General features: G+C 60.2%; 2 protein-coding genes across 3 annotated transcripts in view; one reads left to right on the top strand and one right to left on the bottom strand.

The window, feature by feature from the left end:
• Positions 1-10,581: 10,581 nt before the first annotated feature.
• RNF39 (ring finger protein 39) lies at positions 10,582-15,343 on the top strand. 2 transcript variants are annotated; one of them, XM_040644874.1, is made up of 5 exons: positions 10,597-10,959; positions 12,419-12,441; positions 12,634-12,725; positions 14,138-14,430; positions 14,629-15,343. In XM_040644874.1, the coding sequence occupies exons 1-5, from the start codon at positions 10,597-10,599 to the stop codon at positions 14,716-14,718; spliced, it is 861 nt and encodes a 286-aa protein (XP_040500808.1). In that variant the 3' UTR covers positions 14,719-15,343. The 2 variants fall into 2 exon arrangements, with proteins under 2 accessions (XP_040500807.1, XP_040500808.1); XM_040644873.1 differs by having other exon boundaries at positions 10,582-10,959; positions 14,138-15,343.
• Positions 15,280-20,052, bottom strand: part of PPP1R11 (protein phosphatase 1 regulatory inhibitor subunit 11) — a 5,060-nt gene continuing 287 nt past the window's right edge. The window contains exons 2-3 of the mRNA XM_040644875.1: positions 16,877-16,985; positions 15,280-16,532 (exon numbers count right to left, since the gene is read on the bottom strand). Of these exons, the coding sequence (XP_040500809.1) occupies positions 16,330-16,532; positions 16,877-16,985 (312 nt within the window). The 3' untranslated portion in view covers positions 15,280-16,329. The remainder of the gene's footprint in view (positions 16,533-16,876; positions 16,986-20,052) is intronic.

The following is a 20,052-nucleotide window of genomic DNA, read 5'->3' as shown; positions in this document are numbered from 1 at the left end:
GGCTACTGACGTACAGGTGGAAATACACGTGTGTCAGCGTGGGTCCCCGTGTTCACGGAACAGCTGCGAGATGAGGGCCGTGGGGACCAAGAGAGGTCGGAGGTTACCAAAAACCGCTGTGTTTTTGATAAAAGCTAATCCGGGGTGACGCCTACAATTGCGAGAGCGCAGGAACAGTAGAACCCTGCGGTCTACAGCCAGGGAGGCCGACACCACCCTGCAAATCAGCCCAGAGACGGGCAAGGGGTTGGGGCTGCAAGTTTTCCTCATCAGTCTAATTGTCCGACGTTCTACGAGCATAACTGATTCAAATCCCGAAAAAAACCTGTGTTCTGAGTCCCTCTCTTTCCCGTCAGCCCTGGGGAGGTCTGCCGCCCACTCCCCCCCCCGCCCCGCAGACCAGTTCCCCACCCTTCCTCGCCGCTCCTCTCCTCTCCCACGGCCACCAGCTCCCACTCCCTTCTGCCTCCAGTCCCTTCCACCCCTCAGCAAGCACCACCCTGGGACCAAGTTCAATCAGAGCGTGTTTCCTCCCACTCACCAGCCCTCCGAGCCTCGACCCCAGAGCAGGGCTGGCGTGAAGTTCTTAGAATGGCCAGGCCCAGGCCGGACCCCATTTTCCCCAAGACGGCTCCAGTCTCCCCTCAGCCCCGGCCCGGGCAGGACCCCGCCATTCCCAGCACACCGGGGAACCTCAGCCTGCCAGCGGCCTGCTGCTCTCCAGACATACCTGCTCCCTGTTGCCTCTGACGAAACCCTCCCCGTGTGTGTTTCTTTAATAGGGACCACAGCTCACAGCACAGTAATTCTGCCCTTGCTCCTCCTTGTGACCACGGGTCTTAGAGATTGCCTCACGTCAGTCGGAATAGGTCTTCTTCCTTCGTTTTAGCCGCTATGTGAACTACAGTCAATGCCGTCTGTAAAAGCACTTCGCCTGCCCCGGCACGTGGGGACACTCGGGGAGCGCTGGTTTGCTCCACTTCCTTCCGATCGCTCCCACATAATCGAGAAACACCCCGGACACGATGGTTGACGGACCCCCCAGCCCTCACCACAGCTGTGCCGCTTCTCGGCAGACGACACGTTCCGTGTCCCTGTCTGCCACGCTCCCCATGCAGCGTGCTTGCTGGCTCTCGCCCCAAAGCCCTGCCATGCACGGGAAAACTTTCCCTTCCTCCAAGACCAGTCTTGTCACTTCCCATGAAAGCCGGCCTCCCCCAGAGCAGAGCCCTCCGCCCCCAGGCCCCCTCCCTGCGCCGTCTGCGTGCTCACATCACCCCCGTCAGGAGCTCGGCCTCGGGGCTCGGCCTGTCCTGGTACCGTCGTGCTCAGCCCACAGCCTGGCCCGTAAGAACCGCCCCACGCACGTCTGTGGGATAAAACCTTAACTTCCTGAAAATCAACCCTCTCTCCCGCTTCCTGTATTCCCTACGGAGCAGCTGCCTGCCGCAGTGGCACGTGAGACCTGGGGCGCGCCCCCCACCTCTCTGAGCCTCAGTTTTTCACTCTGTAAAATGGGGGTAAAGATACCTACCTCACAGGGACGGAAGACATTAAACTGTAGGAAGGAGCTCAAAAAGTGTAACAAGTATTGGGGTGCCTGGGGGCTCCGTGGGTGAAGCGTCTGCCTTCCGCTGGGGTCGTGAGCCCGGGGTCCGGGGATGGAGCCCCCAGGTCCGGCTCCTTGCTCAGCCCCGTGGAGTCTGCGTCTGCCTCTGCCCCTCCCCCCTGAGCTTGCACTCTCTGTCCCCAAATAAACAGATAAAAGCTTTTTAAAAAATGTGGCAAGTATTCTTACCCCTCTGCAAACTCATTCTGACACCACCTTGTCCCGAGTCCCCGAAAAGAAGCTTCACGGTCCCCCCCCCACCGTGTTCCCCAGCCGCCCTGGGGCGGGGTCCCAGCGGCCCTCCATCGGCCCTGTTCTGTGTCCTCGTCAGTGTCCACTTCTCTGCAGCCCCCCCATCTCTCACGGCGGCACAGCAGCCTGGGGGTGCGGGAGTGGTCGGGTGCCCCTCCCCAGCCCTGGTTTCAAGGACGCTCGCTTCCCCCCCCCCCGCAGGTGCTCAGAGATGGCAGATAGAAGGTGTGCGGGGCCACGCTCGCACAGGGAGGGGCTCGGGGAGGCAGCAGCAGAGTCGGGCCAGCTGCCCTCCCAGACACGCGGGCGGGCGGGCAGGACTGGGCGGAGGGCCGTGGGGGTGCTGCCAGGCTTGGGAGGAAGTCAGAGGGAGAGGCTCCCAACTAATTGTCAGTCCGGTGCGGCCGGGTGCCAGCAGCATGCCAGCGATGTTTGGGCGACAGGTCACGGTGAAGAGGGAGGGAGGGAGGGAGGTCGAAGGAGAAGCACGTGGGGCTCCTCGCAGCTCACTTCCAGCCCATTAGGCTTTTCTAGGTCACTCTCTGCTGTGCCTCCCTCACGGGCTCCCTGCTCTGCCCAGCTCCCTTTCACGTTCCTGCCTCGGTTTCTCTGACTCACAGTCCCTGCCCCGGACTTGCTTTGTGTCTCGGTGGCCCTGAGAGGAGTCAGGGCTCGGCCGGGTGCCAGTGGGGGGGGGGGCACACAAAGCGCTGGCGTCCCGCCCCGACACTGCCCTGCAACCTCTGACCTGGGCAAGCGAGCCAGGGCCCCGGTTAGTGACACGCAGCAGATCTGGAGACGACCGGTCGCTATACAACCAGGAACAGTTCTTGCTGGCCCCCTACTCACAACGTTCCAGGCTCACCAGGGCTGCAGGCTTCCCAGAGCTACGGGACAGGCCCCTCCCCCCCTCGCCTCCACCCCCGGAGCCCCTGCTTTGCTGCCACCCCACACACAGCCCGGGCAGGCGGCACACCTTCAGCTCCCCCGGAACCTACAGCCTGCCTCTTCCTGCCGCCTGCGCCCCAGCCAGGCACTCAGCTTCCCGCGGCTCCCAGGCCCCGGGCCTTCACCCTGCCTCTCCCTCGGTCTGGACCACTGCTCGCCAGGCCTTCGACAAACCCTGCTCAGGGTTACCTACTGACCAACCCAGGCCTCGCTACCTCCCTTCCTACGTACCTGCCACACATGTCACCATCCATGTCTCCGTCTCCCCAGTAGAACGTCATCCCCACGAGCTCGGGCGGATTCCTGTCTGCGTCCCCCGCCCCCTTCACAAATACCTGTGGAGCAAATGAATATACGTGACCTCCTTTGACCGTTAAAGCAGGTCTGTGACATAAGTGTAAGTGTCCCCACTCTACAGTCTCACAACCAACAAGAGTGGAGCCAAACCTTGGAAACCCCACTGCTTCTGAGCAGGGTGTGGCTCCTTTCCTCTGGGCAGGTCCTTACCTAGTTCACTCACAAGGGCCAAGGACAGACCGTCAGGTTTCCCGCCTTCTGCTCCTTCCTCCCCCCTCAGCCCTCCCTGGCCCAGGAGAACACGGACGGTCTGACGGTCTGCCGGCTCCGCGGCCAGACTGCAGACCACACACCGCGGGACAGCGGCCTCACACTCCGCCCACCGCCCTGGCTGAGCTCCCAACTCCGCAGGAAGTGCCGCCAGGACAGAGCCAAGGGAGGGTGAGCGTAAGAAAGATGCAGACCAGGGGCCAGCAGCGGAGCGCAGGGCAGGGGGTGCCCGCAGGAGAGGCGGGCTCTGCTGTCCACGGAGAGGGCGGCCACTGTGTCCTAACCTCCTCTCCTGTGGTCCCATCCCAACAGCCAGCGCTCCTCAAGAGCTTTGCAGGAGCCAGTCCATTCCGGAAGCTAGAACTCACGCTGGACGCCCCTCCCCCAGGGACCGTGCAGGCAACGACCCCTCCCCCAGGGACCATGTGGACAACGCACCCAGGGACTGTGTGGGCGGTGCCCCCTTCCCCCAGGGACCCTATGGACGACGCACCCTCCCCCAGGGACCGTGCAGGCAACGACCCCTCCCCCAGGGACCATGTGGACAACGCACCCAGGGACTGTGTGGGCGGCGCCCCCTTCCCCCAGGGACCCTATGGACGACGCACCCTCCCCCAGGGACCGTGCAGGCAACGACCCCTCCCCCAGGGACCATGTGGACAACGCACCCAGGGACCATGAGGGCAGCACCCCCTCCCCCAGGGACCATGTGGGCGGCTTCCATCTACAAAACACACTTGGAGCCAGCCTCTCCTTTCCAGCTCCGCCAGCTGCCATGCCTCTCACCTAAACCCCTGCAGCACCTCCTTTCTTCAGGACCACCAACTGCACCCCTCCGGGGGACGCCGCTGAGCCGCGCGGTATGTGACCTGGTCTCACCGGAGTCCTGGCACCCTCCAGCTCTGGCTCACCCTGCACCAGCTTTCTGTAAGTCGGCCCAACTCTTCCTTTCCTCAGAGTCTTTGCAGAGCTGTTCCCTTGGCCTGGAATGCCCTTCCCTCCTCCCTGTGCCCATCTCCAGGTCTCTTACACGCAGCCTCCTCAACGCCCCCGTCTGCACCCAAGCCCTGTGCCGGCCTTTGTGGGGTGGCCACGTTCAGCAAACGAAACCACAAGACATCTCCTTAAATCTGAATCCCAAAGAATGAATCATTTCGTGGTACAAGTAACCCCCACGCGATATTTGGGAGATAGTTATATTCGCTGTTCATCTGAAATTCCTGTTTGAGTGTCCTGTGTTTTACCTGCTGAGCCTAGAGGTATAGACCGACTCCATTCCCCTTCTGTTTGGAGAGGTTGGGGTAAAGGAGCCTCTCCTTCTCGGCTGGGGTCCTCGGTTGGAGGTGTCTGTGTGAGACTCGAGAGGCAGCAGGGAGGCCGAGGGGTCCGTGGGAGTGGGTGGGTGCACCGGCTCCCACGGACTGGAAGCCAAGGGTCCACTTAGAACCCCATGCCTTCAACCCTGCAGGCCTTTCAGTGATGTTCTTACCCAGTTTCTTGTATTCAACCCCTTGTACCTACGACCCCGTGAGTGGTGTCTGCCTCCCGCACTGGGGCCCACCTGATGCGGTTCCCCGCAGCTGCCCTGCCGGCCGTGCCCGTATGCAGATGCCGTGGGACTGGTTAGTGTCTCCTGCGTCCGCGGGCTGTGGCGGCCCCGCTCAGCATCTTACCTCCGTGTTGGTGAGCCTGGACTACACGTGTGCTCCTCCTACCCCTTGTCAGGCGGGGCCTCACTCAGCACCTGCAGGGAGTGCTCGGGGAGCACCTTTTTAACTGAGATAAACGTGGAAGAGACAGGACACGGCCTACTCCTGCACGCGCGGGGACCAGGACCAGGAAGCCTGCCCCCGCAGACACCACTCACCCTGGACCAGCTCCGCCACCCCTCGGACCTCAGGTTTCTCCTCTGCAACGTGAGGGTTACACGACAGGGCACCAACGTCCCTCTCAACTCTCACATCCTGCCGACCCGCCGTTCTTCGAACTCGGCGGTGAAGGTGGGACCAGAGCCAAGTTAGCTGCCTTTGGTACGGCGTCCAGGTTAACAGATCATCGGTCTGAAAGGCTCGTCTCCCTGATGGGAAAGTGGACACGCGAACGTACGCCCATCTGGCCTGTGAGCACGCACAGGACGACGACACTTGCACCAGGGAAGGGGGCGAGGGCTGCGGGGCCGAGCGGGAGCCTGACCGCACACACTGCACCACGGGCAGCCGGCTCGGAGCACAGAACCCGGCGCCTGCCCCGCTGGCTGCCTGGGCAGCTCGTACCGAACCACCGTCCATGTCGCTCTCAGGCGTGCACGCTTCATCAAGACCTGTTCCCCGGCGCTGGGGGCTCCGCTCAAACACCACCCCCTCGGAGAAGCGTTTCCTGACACCCTGTTGCACATAGTGCACACCTCCTCCGGACCCACTTCACGGTCTTCAAAGCACTTATCACGTCTGTAATTATCTTGTTAATTTATTTGTTTGCTTGCTTATGGTTCGTCTTTCGCAACAGAATCTGACTTGCTAGAGGATAGGGACCGTGGCTGGCTCGGTCACCCCTCGCTCCCTCCTCAGTGCTGGACACACAGGAGGCCCTCAGGAAGTGGGGGCGGCAGGAGCTGACGCGCTGGGCAAACAGGGCTCCCAGAGGGACTGCTGAGGCGGGGGTGAGAAGGAGGACATGCTTCCGGGCAGTTTGCAGGTGGATAAAGAAGCACCGGTGACACTGATGGGGGGTGCCGGAAGGACAGAGAGCACGTGAGCATCCGGGATTAGCTGAAGGAGAAGCAGCACGTGAGCAGGGACTGAAGGGAGAGGGAGGAAGGACGTTCCCAGGAGGACAGAGCAGAGAAAGTCCAGTCTCAGAAGAGAGGAAGCCACGTTTCGGGGAAAGAGCAGAGTTTGGAGGCCGCAGACCTGAATTTCAGCCCCGGCTCTGCCTCGGACACCCCGCAACTCCCAGAGGCCTCCGGTAACAGGGCCGTCGGAGAGCCAAACGCAAGGGCGAGAGGGCGAGAGGGCGGGTCCCTGTGCCTTGGGTCTCATCTCTGAGCGTCGGGGTGGTTTGGGGAATCCGGTCGGCTCTGGGGAGGCTACCCTGGGGCAGCTCCTGAGAAGGCCGCCCGCTCCAGCAGAGTCGCCAGCTTGGGAAAGCACATCGTAAACAGTCTTTCTAAAGAAAAATGAATCTTCAGAGAAGCAACCGAGATTGAAGAAAATCTTTGGGAATGGGGCCTAGGGAGTGGGAACCGAGAAAGAATCACGGTCTCCTTAACTTAGGCTTCTTGTCCTGAGTGTTCTTTTCCCACATCCAGTTTTCTCCCCAATGATGCCTCACATTTTTTGTTCAGGCTTTTCCATTTCTTTCCCAGTTTATTTACAAGTCACCTCCTCCAGGAAGCCTTCCTGAAATCATTCGCACTCGTTCCCCAGTCTGTCAACATAACCCTCAACCCCGTCTTCCCCACTCCGTGTGCAGTGATGACAGATCGCGGGGGACGATGGGTATGCCCTAATTCATAACGTGGATGTGCACTGGCCGTCACACTCCCCAAGGGCAAAGACCATGACTGTCCTGTCCTCCAGGCTCCCAAACACCTCTCTGTACCTACCTCTCCCCCTGGAAGCCTCCGGAAGACTTCTGGACTCTTTGAAAGGATGGGGATGTCACTGAAATGGAGGACAGACAGACTGCAGAACAGACAAAAACAGAAAGAAGCAGGCAGAGAAGGAGAGAGGCCAGCATGGGCCGAGGCCCGGCCTCCAGCACGCCCCAGTCTCTGCACGGGTACACACTTCCCACAGCGCCCTAGGGACACACCCTGGAGGCAGTGGCAAGGGTGGGGACAGGCGGTGGGGGGCACCCACACCAGTGTCGTGCCAACGGAGAGGTCAGCGGCAAGCCACGCCGACACTCACCAGCAGGCACCCCGCCTGCCCAGCTCCCTGGGCACAGAACGAGCCCCAGACAGGGACTATGGGGTCAGAGTTGTTGCGGACGCAGGCGAGGGAGGGAGAAGTCCTGAGAAGTGAGACGTTTCCCAGTGCTTCCCCCGTACCCCATGTCCTAGAACCACTGGTGTGAGCTCATGGGAAGCACGGCACAAAGGCTGAGCGGAAGCCCCCGCGCGTGCAGGTGGCAGGCAGGCGACAACCAGACCGTGAGCCTGAGCCAGGCCAAAGGCTGCGTGTCATCGCACACGAGCATCCCCAGCGCCATGCGGGCCTCTGCCAGTGAGGACAACCGCTAGCCGAGAAGGGCAAGAGTCCTGTGCACATTGAGAAGGTTCAACAACCGGGTACATGCTTCCTGGGACCTGGCGTGAGCCTGGCACTGTTCCAGGTCCAGGGAGCGCCACACGAACGCTAGGTCCCTGTTCCCACAAAACTACCTTCTGGTGGAGCAGCTCCAAACACAGGGTTAGAGGGTTTCAGGTGGTAAGACAATAAACCTGGGTAAAGAGACAGTGAGCGCCTTTGAGGAAACATACTGGAGACACGGCGCTGAAAGCCGTCGTCTGTTGAGTGTGTTCCGTCTGCGCTGAGCCCTGAAGGACGGGATGCACACAGTCACGTCCAGCTCTGGAGCAAGAGGGGCCGCAGCAGAAGCAGCAGCAAGTGCAAGGACCTGGCAGCAAGACCAGCCTCGTGTGCTCACGGAACAAAGAACAGGAGGCGAGCCCAGTGAGATGGGAGGGCAGGTCCCCCGGCCCCGGGGCTGAACACTGGATTCACCTGGAAAGCTTCTAGAACTCCTGATGCCTCACCCACCAGACTCTGTTTAATTAACCTGAGGCGTGTCCTGGACACGGGGAGTTGAAAAGTTCCCCAGATGATTCTGGCTACTGTGCAGCCCAGAACAGGAACCGCGGACAAGGCCTCGTGGGCCACAGCAAGGCCCGGGGATGGCCGACAATGAGGGCGTCTGAAGACGCTCAGAGGCCTTCCCCCAGTTCCCCAGGCCCAGAGCCAGAAAGGACCCGATGTCTAGCAGGCCTTGAGGTGGGGACGGAACCAAGAAAATGAAGCAATCCAAAGGAAGAGAAACTAAAGAGAATGGGCAAGAAGGCCAAGAGACGCAGGGAAATCCAGAAAAGGTGACAAAGTGGACGGAGCAAAAGCAAACACTCAGATGATCCCAAGATCAGAGACGCAGGGAAAAGGGAAAGCTCGCGTATCCCCTGCTGTTTGGTGCTACCCCACGACCACAAACTTGTGTTTGAACTTTCGAGTCCAAGATGCGTCCCCTGTGCGAGAGTCACGGGGTCAGCAGGTCTGGGCTCCTCCAGCTCTGGAGACCACCCACTGCCTGTGCTTACGCCCCTCCCCCGTCGGTCCTCCAAGCCAGCAGGTGGGCCGAGTCCTTCCCATGCTTCTTGCCCTGCTGTCCTCCCCTTGAAGGGGCTTGTGATGACGCGGGGCCCACTCGGGTAATCTGGAGTAACCTCCCTATTCTAAACTCCACTGACTCCAGCCTGACCTCCACCTGCAAGCGTCGTTCGTCTCTGCCGTGAAAAGTAACGTGTACGCAGGTTCCCAGGACCCGGACGTGGACGTCGTCGGGGGACCAGGACTCTGCCCACCACGCACACCAGGTCTGGGTCACATGTGTCATCTGTTGCTTGGGCAGCTGCTAGGTTTGTGAGCCCTGGGCTGGGAGGTCAGTTCCGGGATAAGCACACACGGGTTTATCTGTGCAGGTCTATCAGGCTGTCCAATCTGAGTGTCTCCCCGGTAAGTATGGAGCAGAGGGAAGGACGAGGACGCCTGAGGGGTGCCTGATGGCGACTGTGCTCTATCTTTATTACGTCTATCTCCGGGCTGCTGCCCCGTAATAAAGACTTACGGATGCTGTGCTGTTGTGCTGATTGACAATGAAACTAATGACAGACCGCCACTCTGCGTGTTTACCCTGTCTGTCCCTCGGATGCTCCGTGTGCACGAGAGTACCGGGGCGTACCTGTGACGTCGGCACGGCGTGAGCGCTCTATCCGTAAGCGTGTGTGCTGCAGGGAGTATGCGCACGGTGGGTGAGCACGCCTGTTTGTTCCACAGCGTATGCGATCACAGCTGGGGACATCAGGATGCTTACTTGCTCACAGACCTCCAGGGGATCCAGACGGAAAGGCCCAGCGGGCCGGGGGCAGAGGAACTGGGGAGAGGGAAGAGATGGCGGTGAGGGGAGAGGAAAGCATTCAGAAAGCAGAAGGGAGCTGTGGGATCTGAAATAAAAGAGGCAGAGGGTGGAGTGACAGCAAGGACACAGATCAGATCTGGGTCTGGCTCCACTCCTGGTGATTCCCTTGCTGTGGGAGCTTGGCAATGCCAGCTCTCTGCGCGGCTGTGTACCAAGAGATCTGAAATAGATAACCCTTGGGAACGTCCCAAAGAAGAAGAGAAAGAGAGACGTGGAAACGAAAACACACAGCAGGAAAAACGGAGAGAAAGAACCAGAAAGAGAGACATAGGAAGAGAGTACTAAGAGCAGCTCTGGGAGCCAGCAGAGGCACGCGTGTGGGCACCGGCTCCCCACCCCTTACCCCAGAGCTCAGTGTTCTTAAGCCCTTAATAGGGAAGGCAGGAAGATGGAAAGGAGAGAGTCGCGGGAATGACAGCACACACCAACACCCAGGCCTGCAAAGCCACAGGAGCCAGGATCCCTGCTTCCGCCCCCAGCCCCCGGTTGTAGGTGTGGCGGCCACCTGCAGTGACTCACACCCTGGCGATGAGGGCACCCATGCCGAAAGCGAGCCTGGGCACCGTGCCCACCGGCAAAGCACAGGCCCAGGGGGACAGGAGGTTCGGGCCCTAAAGGCAGGACGGGGGGCTCCCCGCTCCACGGGGTGCTGCCTTGCCCCAGGAGCGCCCCCTCCCGACCACTCCCTCGCCTCGAGGACCCAGAAGCCCTTTCCTCCTGCCCTCATTCCCCAAACCTTACCCGGGAAGCCAGAGAACCAGATGAGGTGTTACGCAAGGCCTGATGTTTACGCGCCGCGGGGGCCTCCTCCTCCCTATAAAGCCGACGCGGCGCGGAGAGCGGCCGAGATCGAGGCAGGTAGAGGGGGGAGAGGCCGTCCCAGGAGGGCGTCCCGGGAGCGTCCGAAAGTTCATGCGCCGGGCGGACAGAGGGCCCTCCACTCGGCTAGCAGCAGGCGTGGTCCGCCGAGCGCGCGCTGGGAGGCGGCCGCGGGGGTCGCGGCAGGGTCGGCGCCCAGGCGCGCGCTCCCCATGGAGGCGCCCGAGCTGGGCCCGGGGCTGGTGGAGCGTCTGGAGCAGCTGGCGACGTGCCCGCTGTGCGGGGGCCCCTTCGAGGACCCGGTGCTGCTGGCGTGCGAGCACAGCTTCTGCCGCGCGTGCCTGGCGCGCTGCTGGGGCGCCCCGCCGGCCCCTGGCGCCCAGGCGCCCCCCACCGCCTGCCCCTCCTGCGGCCAGCCGTGCCCCCGCCGCAGCCTGAGGTCCAACGTGCGGCTGGCGGTGGAGGTGCGCATCAGCCGGGGTCTGCGGGAGAAGCTGGCTGAGCCCGGGGCCCGCGCGGGGAGGCGCAGAGGGGGCCGCATCCCCACCATGGGCTGCCTGGATCCGCACGGAGAGGTAAGGCAGGGTCGTGCTTCGCGGATCCGCTGCCGCTGGTGGAAGGGGGACTGGGGGTTCCCGGCGCGAGGCCCTTCTGGAAGTTTAGGCAAAGAATGGACCTGAGAAAAGCAAAGGACGAAGGGGCGGTGGGCTGACCCCAAGTCCCTGGAATGACGCGATAGGCGCCAGGAAAGACAAGGGGAAGGAGTTGACACTTCACCCAGAGGTCAGGGGCTGGACGGAACGCAGGGCCTCCGGAGCCCCTTGGCGAACGCGGGAGCTGCTGGGGATACGGACGGTCGCGGCTGCGCGCGGGGGAAGGGGGGACCCGGCGGGAGTCCGGGTGGGCGCGGGCGGGCCGAGGGCCTGCCAGGATGGCGGGGGTCAGAACCAGCCTAGGGGAGGGCGAGAACCAGCTGGAGAGGAGGGGGGGCAAGGAGGGGCTGTCGGAGGAGGGCGCGAGGGAGGGAAAGCAGATCCGAACACCCCGGGAGCGTCGAGGGGTCAGCCCGAGCCGCGCCGGGCGCTGTTTGTTACTGCTGCCCTCGGCTCCTCCCAGGGCCCCCGGCGGGGGCGGCGACGGGTGGAGGCCGGGTCCACCCGCCCTCGGGACCTCTGGCTCCCGGCCCGCATCCCAGCCCGCACCCCGCCCCCGCCCCCCGCGCCCCTCCTGGCCCCAACTCCTTGGCCCTCAACCAGCCCCATTCCCTTGCCGGACCCCCAGGCATCCCGGATTCCTTACTGGCTTCACACAGCAGCCTAGCCCGTCTCGGTCTTGCCTCCACACTTTGAAGTCTACACAGACCTAATTAGTCCAGGTGTAATTGGCATAATTAGGCAAATTACCTTTCCTCTCTTCCCTTCACCACCACGCTGGTCTACTCCAGTCATCCCCAAGGGACAGTGACGGGGGTGGGGGGGCTGGAGGACCCTGGTATTTGGAGGGGGCATCCGGTGCTCCTCCTGGTTCCCACGGTACCCTGAAGATCCGTGGGCCCTCTTGGGACACTCCAAAGTCCAGCTGCCTCCTTGGCCAGTGTGACAGACACAAAGCAAAGGGCCCAATAAACGCCACCGGGCTTTTATGGCAACAGGGGAAGCAGCTTTGTTACAGGGCTTTTATATGCCAACTCTTAGCCCCGGGCCTCTGGGTGTTTGGTCTGTGTGCCGGAGGGGAGGAGGACAGCCTCAGGAAGGTAGACAAGGACAGGGAGCCACTCAAAGAGACAGAATGAGGCTGGAGGGAGGCAGCAGGGAAAGGTAAGGACTCTGGAAGCTAGGGGGGGTGGGGAAAACAAGGCCTGGATGAGGCTGAGGAAGGGGAAGGGAAGGACAGGCCATGAAAGGGGACCAAGAGGCAAGCGAGATCACTCTGAGAGGTGACAGGGAGACCCAGCTACCGGGAAGGGGAAGGGGGGGGGGGCTCCTGAGTACAAAGCCCGGGGCTCACATCCATGTTTTCTTCTGCCCATCCCAGGATATAAGGAAGACATGGAGAAGGTGAGTTTCATTTTACCGTCCCTTCCTTTCCGCTACTGGCCACCACATCCATGACCTTCTCCATGGCTCACAGCTTTGTCCCCACTCACGGACAGGTTTCCTGCTCCAGAGGTGGGAGTGGGGTAGGGGTGGGGGCATCAGAGGGCAGAGGGTGTCTCCTGATTTCCTGACCCTTCTCCCTCGTCTGTCCAGACTTGATGCCCCAACACCCAAGTCCTCTCACTCAGACGATGATCTCCCTGAAGATTATCCAGTGGTCAAAAACATGCTCCACAGGCTGACGGGTAAGGGGGGCAGGAGGGATCCCACTGAGTGAGAGTCCATCTCAGGCTTGCTCCCTTCTCTCTCTCAAACACGCTCAAGGCTTTTTTGATGTCTGTATTAGTGTCTTAGGGCCGCTGTAACAGAACACCACCGGCTGAGTGGCTCAAACAACAGAAACGTACTGTCTCGGTTCTGGAGGAAGTTGGTGGCTTGAGGGCCAGTCTGCTCCCTGCCTCTCTCCTGGCGTCTGGGAGCCTCAGGTGTTCCATGGCCCAAAGATAGCCTTCTCCCTGGGTCTTCTCCACGTGGTTTCTCCTGGTACTCATTTGCCTCTGGGTCCAAATTTCCTCTTTTTATTAAGACTCCAGTCATGCTGGACTGGGGCCTGCCCTAATGACCTCATTTTAACTTAATCACCTCTGTAAAGACTCTATTTCCAACGAAGTTCACATTCTGAGGTACTGGGAGCCTGCAACATATCTTTTTTGGGGGAACACAATTTGACCCAGAACAATGTCTGCCCTCAGTGCCCCATATTCCAGCATCAGCCCCTCACAGACACACTCCTGGCGGCCAGCTGCTTCTGCCACGGGGCATCACTCCTCTCCAGAAGACTTCCTCGTCTCTCTGCAGCTCCTGGGCAGCTCCCTCCCCGCCCACTACCAAAGCTGCCCTCCACCTTCTTGAAACTGCCAGAAGGGCGCCTGGCTGGCTCTGTCCATGGAGCCTGACTCTTGACCTCAGGGTTGTAAGTTCAAGCCCCACGCTGGGTGTAGAGATGACTTAAACATAAAATCTTAAAAACAAAACAAAACAAAACAAAACAAAACAGAACAACCTGCCGAAGATGCTCCACCCGCTTGGTCGCCCACCATCCCACCCGCCCCAGATTGCTTCTAGCACCCGATCCAGAAACCCTTCCTCAAAAGCAAACCATACACACATGGTCCCTTTGGCTACCACCACCGCCCCTCTCCTCCTCTGCCCCACCCTCCCGAAGCAACAGGCCAGTCCGCTCCCACCTCCCCTTGGGGTCCCAGTGTCTCCTGTCAGTCCTTCTCTTCCGAGCCACCTTCCCCATCCTGCTGACCCAGCTCCACGCCCCGCCCCAGATCCAGCAGGTGCACGAGCAGACCTTACTCGTCCCAGCCCCACACACCAGGCAAGCCCTCCTTTGCCCTCTGCACTGTGCCCCCGCCCGCCCAGGGCCAGCACGGTCCTTGTCCAGATCCAACTCTACAGAAGCGGCCCAGCAGGGCAGGCTGAGTGTTGCCAAGCCCGCCCTTCTCTGGGCCTTCCCGCACTTAGAACTGCGCCGCCTTCGGAGCTGCGGCGAGGCCTCTTTGGTGCCCTCTGCTGCACACCGTCAGTCTCATCCCGCCTCTGACCCGGGAAGCCCTCAAGCGCTCCTCTCCTGCCTTTCCCTGTGCAGCCGACCTGACCCTGGACCCTGGCACCGCGCACCGCCGCCTGCTTATCTCGGCGGACCGCCGCAGCGTCCGACTGGCCCCTCCAGGGACACCCGCGCCCCCCGACGGCCCCGCGCGCTTCGATCAGCTCCCGGCGGTGCTGGGCGCACAGGGTTTCGGGGCCGGCCGGCACTGCTGGGAGGTGGAGACCGCCGCGGCCGCCTCGGGCCCAGACTCCTCTGGGGAGGCCGAGGACGACGGCGAGGGCCGCTACGCCGTGGGTGCGGCCGGGGAGTCGGTGCGCCGCAAGGGCCGCGTGGGGCTGTGCCCCGCGGGGGCCGTGTGGGCCGTGGAGGGCCGTGGAGGCCGCCTCTGGGCACTCACGGCTCCCGAGCCCACCCCGCTGGGCGGCGCCGGGCCCCCGCCGCGCCGCATCCGTGTGGACTTGGACTGGGAACGGGGCCGCGTGGCCTTCTACGACGGCCGCTCGCTGGACCTGCTCTTCGCTTTCCAGGCGCCCGGCCCCCTGGGGGAGCGCGTCTTCCCGCTGCTCTGCACGCGCGACGCCCGCGCCCCGCTCCGCATCGTGCCCGCCGAGGGCTGAGTCCCACCCACACCCCCCGGGAGCCGGCTTCCTCTGCGCGACGCAGTCCGCACTTATCCCGGGGAGCGTGTCCACCATCCACATGGCCTCGGTTTCCACATCCACACCCAAAGCCGAGTCCATGCCCGCCCCGCCCTCCGGGACGCGGCCGCACCTTCGGCTACTTCCCGCCCCCTCTCTCCCCTCCCACCTTACGCTGGTCCAGACCCGGGCGCTCTACCAGGATCTAGGAACGGCCTTACTTCCCGCTCCTGCCGCTCCTCGTCGAGGAAGCGCCCAGTCCTTCTGCACAGCTCGAAGGGTCGGGCTTCCCTGCCCTGTCTCATCTCAGCTTTCTCTGCAAGAGTCAGGCCCTCTAGGAGACTAGGGTCCCAGGGCCTCTACTCCGTGCTGCTTTCTATGCTCGTAGCCCTTCCCCCCTTGGAACCTTCTACCCCCCTAAGGAACCAGTGGTGCTACCTCTCTCTCCTGGACCTGGGAACGGCCCAGACACCCAAGCTCACCCTCGTATATAGATTCACCTCTTTCTCCATATGTATAAATGGGCCCGTATTTAACACGTTTTGTGATGCTGGGTTATTTATTTTGTGCATCTGTGGCAATAAATGAGATCTCAGTGGTGGTATGCATTTGACTCATCTCTGCAACTGTGCGTGGCAAGAGGCCTAGAAAATGATGTCAAGATCCCAGTAAGGAGCGGGGAGGGCTGAGAGCTGGACATCTGGACCGGCAGAAACACCGAAACCGAGGAAGGAAGGGTAAGAGCGTAGTATAGGGGGCATGCCCCCATCTCTCTGCTCCCTCTCCCAGGGATGCAGGGCCCTGGCACTATGTTGGATCTGTCCCTGAAGCCAGAAGACAGATGAGATAGTTGGCTCTAAGTGCCCAGTCTTCAAGCCGGCTTTGTTGGAAATCCTGTATCATAGGAGAAGGGTGAGGAGAGGAGAAGCCATGACTACTTCCTTTTCCATTTCCCATTAATGGTGAGAAAGCAAAGTCCTCTCTCCCAACTCCTCTGGAGGGCATGAGTGGGGAGGGCAGGGGAGGGGAAAGCCTGGGAGCCCCCTGGGAGCCCTGCAGTCTCCCATGAGGCCTCACATCCCAAAGGCAAGGACTAGGAGTTCCAATTATATAAATACATTACTGGAAGAGCTCAAAGCCAGGATTAACAAGCATAGCTGGGGCAAGACTGCCCCAAATCCAACTAGGACCCTGGCAGTGAAAGCTGGGGCTGTCGAAAACCCAATTTAAGTGTCTGGGGCTCAAGGAGAGAATGCAAGGGGCCAAGATAACTGGATCCCAGGACAGGCAGTTTGGCAGTGAGAACAAGGGGGAAAGAATGGGACCAAGATGCCTGGATCCCTGGAGAACACAGGATGAGTACTGGAAGGAGAAATGAGGGCTGGGGGAACCCAGAAGTCTGGGTTCTGGAATAGCAGCAAGTCAGAATTCCAGGATCTCTGTCTAGCCCTCCTCTCCCTCTTCCCTCCATCAGGCAGAGGAGATGGGAGGAGGGCACTGGAGGGATCAAACCATGGGTTCAGTCCCCAGGTAGCCACATGAATACATTCAGGGCCAGACAGACACAGGAATGGTGGGGGAGAGAGGAATTTAGTGCTGCATTGGCCCTGGAGGGGGCTGAGAGGGGTCAGGAGGCTGGGGAGGGGTGGTGGGGCTCGGTCCTGGGGTTGCACGACGCCGTCCTTTGCGGTGGCCCCGCACACAGTGTGTATGACCGCAGCCCTCCTCTTCCTCCTCATCACTCTCCGTGGAACTCTCGCCAAAGGCCCGAGGTTTCTCGTAAATACAGCAGCCTGGATTTGGAAGGAGGAGCCCAGTAAAAAAGGAGCAAAAGTTGAGATGTACAGTTCTACTCCCACTGGATCTCAGTAAAAACTCCTACTGTCACCACTGGCTCCTCCTCCCTTCCAGGATCCAGCTTCCCCAGGCCGACCCCCTGGGGCTCAGATACCCAAACCCCTGTCCTTTCCGCCAGGAATCCAACGCCCCACTTCTCCCGGCTCTGACACCTTTCACTTCAGGCCTGGCATACTCCCACCTCGCTCCCTCTACCTGAACCTCGTCTCCCTGAAGCCAGTGACAGGACTGCGGGCAGCGAGGAGCCAGAGCGCCGGGGCTGCTGGCAGCCAACACTCACATTTTGATGAGCGGCGGCCCATGTGTTCGTTGTCCACAGTGTCACTCGTCCATTCTACCTTTTTCTCTGGCTTCCGTTTCCGAAGCTTGATGGTCAGGCTCCGGTTCTCCTGGAAGGTGGAGAGGGATGGGCATACCTATCTAGTCCCCTGCGGCCGACCTTTCCCACTCCCTCCCGGGGGCCTCCTCTCTTCCAGGCCCCAGTTCAATCAGAGTCACAGACATGGCAGCACAGGAGCTGAGTGCTGGGGGAGGACAGAACACAACGGGTCTCTGACCTCGAGTCGTCCCTGGGGAATCGAATGTTCTTGATGACTGCCAGTATACAGAGAAGACACAATTCCTAACCTAGGGAAGGTCCCAGCAAATCTTCAAAGGAAAACAGTCCTCGCTGTTTCTCCGTCTTCCTCCCCAAATCATCCTTGGTGGTCTTAATACTTGAACATTATTTTCTCAGTCCCCAATACTTAATCTTTGATCTCCCTTTCTTTTTCCAGACCCCCTCTCATCCTCGAGCCCGGCGCTCCCCACTTCTTGTCCACCTATTCCTAGCATCCTGGCACTTCTGCTAACTATTATCTGAAACGCCCTTAACCCAGGGGCTATGAAGCCCAATACACCTCCTCCCTTTGAAAGCAATTTAACCTGCTTTTGCAAAAATGCTACTCTTTTCTCTATTTTTATCTCTTCTGATTTCTCAAAATACTATCTCCACCTCCTTTGTCTTGTTTGCTCATTTCCTCCATTTCCTTTTAGAGTCACTAGTTCAACAAATACTTATTGACAAGTATGCTTCTGGGCAAACTGCCCTACAGCAGGCCTCCACCCATGCTTTCTCACAGAACCCTTCATCTTCCCCCCAGTACTTGCCTTGCTCCTCAATCGCCCAGGTCCCAACCTTGGGTCCCACTGCCACCCCGGGCAGCATCACCTGCATCCCAACTCTTGACTCCCTATCCCCGTCCCCACCCCGGGCAGCATCGCCTGCACCCCAACTCTGACTCCCTATCCCCGTCCCCACCCCGGGCAGCATCGCCTGCACCCCAACTCTGACTCCCTATCCCCGTCCCCACCCCGGGCAGCATCGCCTGCACCCCAACTCTGACTCCCTATCCCCGTCCCCACCCCGGGCAGCATCGCCTGCACCCCAACTCTGACTCCCTATCCCCCTCAGTGACGGTCTCACTCAGCCCGGCCCCTGCCTCGGCCATGGCTAAGGCTGAGGAGAGGGAGGAGGGGAGGAAGGGGGAGGAGACACCCTTCCCTTTCTCTGTGTCTCTGGGGTCTAAGACAATCGGTATCGGGCTCAGAGTAGCAGCCAGGATCCTCCACCTTCTTTTTTCCCCCTCCTCCTGGGCCTCCGCTTCCCCACCCCGGGGAATAACCTGTCCAACCCCACTTCCGGCTCTCTGCTTCCGGGTGTGACGTACTCTGTAGTTCCCCTTTTCCCCTCCCGGGCACTAAAGGCGTCTAAGCGCACGCGTCGTCGGATTAGTTCCGCCGTCACGTGACAGTGCGCAGGCGCCGCAAGGGGCAGCCACAGACTTGGCGGAAGAGGCGTCACTGCGGGTGTGGAGCGTGGGCCGCGGGCGCCCGCGCACGCGCAGCGGAGCCGCGGCAGGAGGGGGCGGGGCGCGGGGTAGAGGCGGGGCGCAGGGATCCGCGCGTGGCGCGGGTACCGGGGACACCACCCCGCCGCTGCAGTAGCAAACGCCCGCAGCGCCTGCCTTGGTTTCCCGGCTGCGTGTGGAAATGGAGCTCCGGCCCAGCAGCAGGTGCAAGCACCTGATCAGGACCAGCTCTGGCCCTGCCGGGGTCTGCGGGCGTCGGGGCGAGGTGCTTCCTGCGCCTTTTGCTCAGACTGTCCCCAGACCCCGCCTAGGAGCCCCCAGCCAGTCTGCTGGCGGGCCTGGCGGGCAAGACACGAGATACTAAGTACCGCACCTGTGAAACCGAAGCCCTAGATTGCCCACTCTGGGGTGGCGATGGGGTTGACCGGAGACCACTGCGTGCTCTGATAAGAGCACCTGCCAGCGTCCCAGAAGCAAGGGGGTCGGGGGGCCGGCTAGGGGCAGGCGGAGCGCCGCTTCCACGGGGCGGCTGTGCGCGCGGGGCCGTCGGAGGAGGCTGGGTGGGGAGCCCGGTTCCCCGGGGCGGAGGCCCGCACGCCGCTCCCAGAAGCCCGGGCCGCACCCAGGCGGTGCTGGGGGCCAGGGAGGGCTGGAAGGGGTCTGGACACACGGACAGGTTTGTCTCCGATTTCCGATGGGGGCGGGAGTCAACCAGAACCACCGGAATGGTGGACAGGCGCAGGGACGCCCGCCTGCCCACCCCTCCACGTGGCCGGGGGCCAAACGACACCCGGTGAGTTGGAGAGCTCTGAACATGTAAAGAGTATCACAATTTACGCAAGGAAAGCAAAACTACAGACTCCCAGAGTAAATCTGAATATGTTTATTGTGCCCGGACTACAAGAGTTCCCCTCGTAAGTTTTTGGTGCAAACTGATAAAAAACAAGATACAAGTCAGCATGTATAGTAAAGCCCGTAAAAAAACAAGTCTCTCCCTGAAGCGGGATTCCTTGTGATTTTTACTCTTTTTTTACACCTTTCTATATATGAATCTATTACAATGAATATATATTACATTTATCTCAACAATAAAAACAATTTTCAAAATGTCCAACTATAGTAAGCACATACGGGTAACCCTTAATATCAGATTTTTCGTTGCCCAAGCTCACATGCCAAGAGAGCTGGTTAAATTATTTGCTCAATCTCCCACTACCCAGATTCCTATATTTTGTTTCACTAAACTCAAGAACCAAAAAGATTTAGTGATGGAATACTTTTAATTACTTTTGCCATTAGTCTCATTCCTGGCTCTGTTTTTGGTCCTTTTTTTTTCTTTTTCCTTTTCATATACTAATTTTTATATATATTTCATAGCTGATATACTTATTGAAATTACAAACATATCTCTAAATTCATTTAAATTCCTTTTGGAACAAGGCAGATTATAAATAGCATACATATGTCTGGCTCATATAGAAAAATATAACTTTGATAAGGAAACTCAACTAGAGAAGATGTACTCTAGGGACAATGGTAATCCCCACATGATAATTTCCTTCTATGGGAGCACAACATTGCAACTAGGATGAACAAAGGGTCTAAG

This window comes from Ursus maritimus, unplaced genomic scaffold (genome assembly GCF_017311325.1).
Source record: "Ursus maritimus isolate PB19 unplaced genomic scaffold, ASM1731132v1 scaffold_30, whole genome shotgun sequence".
Taxonomy (NCBI): Eukaryota; Metazoa; Chordata; class Mammalia; order Carnivora; family Ursidae; genus Ursus; species Ursus maritimus.
The sequence above is the reverse complement of the archived record's forward strand: the minus strand, read 5'-3'. Positions and strand labels throughout refer to the sequence as shown.